Below are 3,925 nucleotides of genomic sequence, written 5' to 3' on the forward strand. Positions count from 1 at the left end.
GTCAACAAGGATAGGAGTACGTTCTGATAGTCCCCTCTGTAACGCACTCATCGTTACGAGAGGAAACTTCTGTTCCCATTCTATGCTGGCTAGAACTCGATCCAACTTCTCATACATTGGATTTTCTAAGTTGTTTGCCCAAGTATATTTTATGCCAGTGAGATCAATCTCTCTTAGGTCCAGACTCTCAATGATAGTATTAAATATAAATGACCATCTCCCATCGAAATTATCATTGTTCTTTTCCTCTTTCCACCTAATAATATTGAAATCACCGCCAACCAAGATGGGCAACCTCTCATCCCTGCAAGTCCTCACCAGATCTGCAAGGAACTCAAGTTTGAACTTAGGCTGTGTCGCACCATACACCGCAACCAGACCCCAAAAACCATCTACTTTCGACCTTAGGTGGGGCAAGATTTGGCTTGTTATGCCCAATTTAGGACCTGTATGTAATTGGTCTGGAGCGGGGTGGTGGTGTTAAAATATCACATTCACGGCTATTTGCCGGACTCTATTTTGATATTCAAAAAGAACATCCGTCATCTTGGCTGTCGGTTTTGTCCGGCGGGAGTGAATCGAAGGGAGATCAACAAGAGAAGGACTCTGCGAGGAAAGAGGCCGAGGGCTGCCGTGTAGCATAGGAGAGGCGCACGGGATGACTCAAACTGTGAATAGGCAATACCGGTCAGTTTTTTTAAGAAAACGTTCTATATACTCGAAGATATTCCAATGCTGGAGTTTTTTTTTCATTAAATTATTTGATCAACTGTACAAGATCGGAGCATGAATTCCTTTAAAATGTTAATTTTTAAAGAAGTTGTGTGGAATTCAATGTGTGCCTTGCTTTCATTGGTATTCGATCCTAAGATGGTCGCAACCAAGTATTTTGCCTCAATATAGATAGTCATACAAGCAATTAATCAGTGTTTTCTATTGTCTCTACAAATAATGAATAAGTTGGTTCTCAAGTGTTAAACACCAGCAACATACAGATACTTGCAGGCTATATATCAAGCTCCAAAAGGCCTTTTTTTTCTTTTACCCACAAGCTCCAAAAGGTCTAAATATCGTGCAGTTTGAATTATTTTGTGTAAAATCATGAATTGACAAGTCTCACAGGGTCGGTACTAAACAACAAACTGAGACACTAAAGGATCAGAAATTAATTAATCCTCAAAAAACTTGCACTACGTTTTAATTAGTTCTAATTTCATTCGGTTCTTCCTCATGTTCTCCAAAACTAACTTCTTACGTACCTAAATCCGTGTCCGATTTTCGTACTGTAAATCCGTAATGCTAGTCTATATGGATAGCACCATGACTAAAGAAACTGATCTATATTTAGTTTGACTTGAAGCACTATCACATTCACTGAACTGTGTAATCCCCTGTAAATGGAGAGGCACTTGACGGCACCATTTGCAACTCAGCTATCGTTGAAAACCTCTTCGGAATCACCAGACCAAACCATTTTTTTTTCTGCATGAGAGAGCGATTTTATTACCACCAGGCTCTGCATCATCGAGCGGGATAATGCAGGCGGCCCAATCGGCACACGAAACTGCTTGCAATACATTACAATTTCCTATGGTTGGGTCTCCACTAGACCACTACACCTTGGACTTGAGACAAAAAGGCAACGGAAGCATGCTAAGTGCAGCACCATCACACTAGTGACTCCACCATGGCAGCCAATTGCCATTTTCAGAATGTGCTGTTTTGGCACAAAAAAATGTTTGTTAACAGGAGAAGATCGGTGCATGCGCAGCCGCACCACTCTCGTGATGACTTGTCGTACCGGGAACCAATATTCACCACTTTAACCATCTATAAGAGCAACCCAAGGGACCATGAACTATGCAGGCAGTCCAAGTCTCAAAGACAGTGTAGCTAGTAAGTGAGACTGTAAGTGTTGAGACATGGAGTACTCTCACCGCAGCAGGTTGCTCCTGGTGTGCTCAGTTCTTGTGCTGTGCCTCGTAACCCGAGGCGCGAGGTGCGATGAGTTAACCAGCGATTTCTACGACTGGACATGCCCCGGTGTGTATGATGTCGTCCAGCAGCAAGTGTTTTCTGCCATGAGGGAAGAGCCCAGGATGGGAGCCTCCCTGCTCAGGCTCCATTTCCATGACTGCTTTGTCAATGTACCTCAACTTTCTTCTAAACTTTATGTTGTCGTACATTTACTACTGTGCTGCAGTTACTCAAAAAAATTGTTGCATTGTATGCAGGGGTGTGATGGTTCAATCTTGTTGGATGGCACCGACGGCGAGAAATTTGCACTACCCAACCAGAACTCTGTCAGAGGGTACGAGGTCATCGATGCAATCAAGGCCGACCTCGAAAACATGTGCCCTGGGGTGGTGTCCTGTGCTGACATTGTGGCCATTGCAGCTGGCTATGGAGTACTCTTTGTGAGCATGTTTCGTCTCGCTCTCCATTCTGTCAGAATCATTCAGCTGGTGATACAAAGTATTGAGTAACTATGTACTGATTGTTTTCAGAGTGGAGGGCCTTACTATGATGTTCTTCTGGGGAGAAGGGACGGTCTGAAGGCGAATCAGACAGGAGCTGACAACGGCCTGCCCTCGCCGTTCGAACCGATCAGCTCCATCGTACAGAAGTTTGCCGATGTCGGCCTCGACACGAAAGACGTTGTGGTCCTGTCAGGTAACAGTGTGGCCATAGTAATCACAAAACTAACTACCTCAACTAGAATTAAATTCTGTGCTACATCCATGAAAATGAAATTGTGACAGTGTGGACATGCTTAACTCAGAGTAGAAGCTACTACTAGTTCTGAAACTTCACTCCTCACATGCTAACTGTCACAAAATTTTCTTAGGCCAATTATCATACACTTGACCTGATCTTGTTGAATGGAGTGCAGAACGAATAACTCTATATTTTTGTGAAAGAACACATGCATGCCCTAAATTCTCAACGTGAAAACCGACAGGTGCCCACACGATCGGGCGAGCCCGGTGCGTGCTGTTCAGCGACCGGCTGACGTCCACCAAGAGCTCGGCCGACCCGACGCTGGACGCCACCATGGCCGCCGACCTGCAGAAGCTCTGCACCGGCGGCGACGGCAACCAGACCACCGCGCTGGACGTGAGCTCCGCGGATGTGTTCGACAAGCAGTACTACCACAACCTGCTTAGCAAGAAGGGCCTCCTGACCTCTGACCAGGGCCTCTTCTCCGCCGACGAGGACGTCGTCGCCAGCACCACAAAGGCGTTGGTGCAGACGTACAGCGACGACGGCGAGCAGTTCTTCTCTGACTTCGGCGCGTCCATGGTGAAGATGGGGAGCATACCGTTGCCAGCGGGATCCGCCGGCGAGATCCGCTGCAACTGCAGGGTTCCCAATAAAAAATGAGCAACAGCGAGCAGAGCTCATCATCTGCTAGCTAGGTGAAAGATGAACGGGTAGAGGAAGAACTAGCTGACTGGTTAATAAAGCAGGAGTGAGGATTCAATCCCAGGCACCTGTGCACTGGTGCTAGCCAGTAGAACACACTGGGTGTTACTTCATCAGCTGCTAGATGATCTTGGAATTAAATATAGTCAATGAAATGTGTTGTTGTGTGTAATATTAATATGTTAAATGCTCGAAAAAAAGATCAAATATATGATTCTTCGCATTTCATAATGGTCTGATTATGATCCTGGTTTGAGTGCGAGCTGATGAACAATCAATGGACTGATGGCCACGTTGATTGATTTGACTCCATTCAATTTTGTCACATCATGCGGTTGATCTTAACTGTCTCTACAGTTTGACTTGTCTTGCGTGCTGCTGATCATGGCCGTGTGGACAAGGGAATTATTAACTAGCAACAACCAATCATGAGTAGGTTGCCATAGTATTAGTATTTCCCATACACATGTGATGAAAATGATGGCAGGAATATGACCGA

The 3,925-nt window shown here is 45.3% G+C and overlaps 1 protein-coding gene across 1 annotated transcript; it reads left to right on the forward strand.

The window, feature by feature from the left end:
* Positions 1-1,842: 1,842 nt before the first annotated feature.
* LOC123165912 (peroxidase N) lies at positions 1,843-3,649 on the forward strand. The gene is made up of 4 exons (XM_044583666.1): positions 1,843-2,147; positions 2,235-2,417; positions 2,508-2,673; positions 2,963-3,649. The coding sequence occupies exons 1-4, from the start codon at positions 1,923-1,925 to the stop codon at positions 3,382-3,384; spliced, it is 996 nt and encodes a 331-aa protein (XP_044439601.1). The 5' UTR covers positions 1,843-1,922; the 3' UTR covers positions 3,385-3,649.
* Positions 3,650-3,925: the final 276 nt, after the last annotated feature.

Source organism: Triticum aestivum, chromosome 1D (genome assembly GCF_018294505.1).
Source record: "Triticum aestivum cultivar Chinese Spring chromosome 1D, IWGSC CS RefSeq v2.1, whole genome shotgun sequence".
In the NCBI taxonomy this organism is placed as follows: Eukaryota; Viridiplantae; Streptophyta; class Magnoliopsida; order Poales; family Poaceae; genus Triticum; species Triticum aestivum.

What these genes read in the sequence shown, in the direction of transcription:
- LOC123165912 (XM_044583666.1), top strand. Translation starts at nt 1,923, where the DNA reads ATGGAGTACTCTCACCGCAGCAGGTTGCTCCTGGTGTGCTCAGTTCTT. An exon ending in TCCATGACTGCTTTGTCAAT is followed by an intron (nt 2,148 to 2,234) that starts GTACCTCAACTT and finishes CATTGTATGCAG; the next exon opens with GGGTGTGATGGTTCAATCTT. An exon ending in CTGGCTATGGAGTACTCTTT is followed by an intron (nt 2,418 to 2,507) that starts GTGAGCATGTTT and finishes GATTGTTTTCAG; the next exon opens with AGTGGAGGGCCTTACTATGA.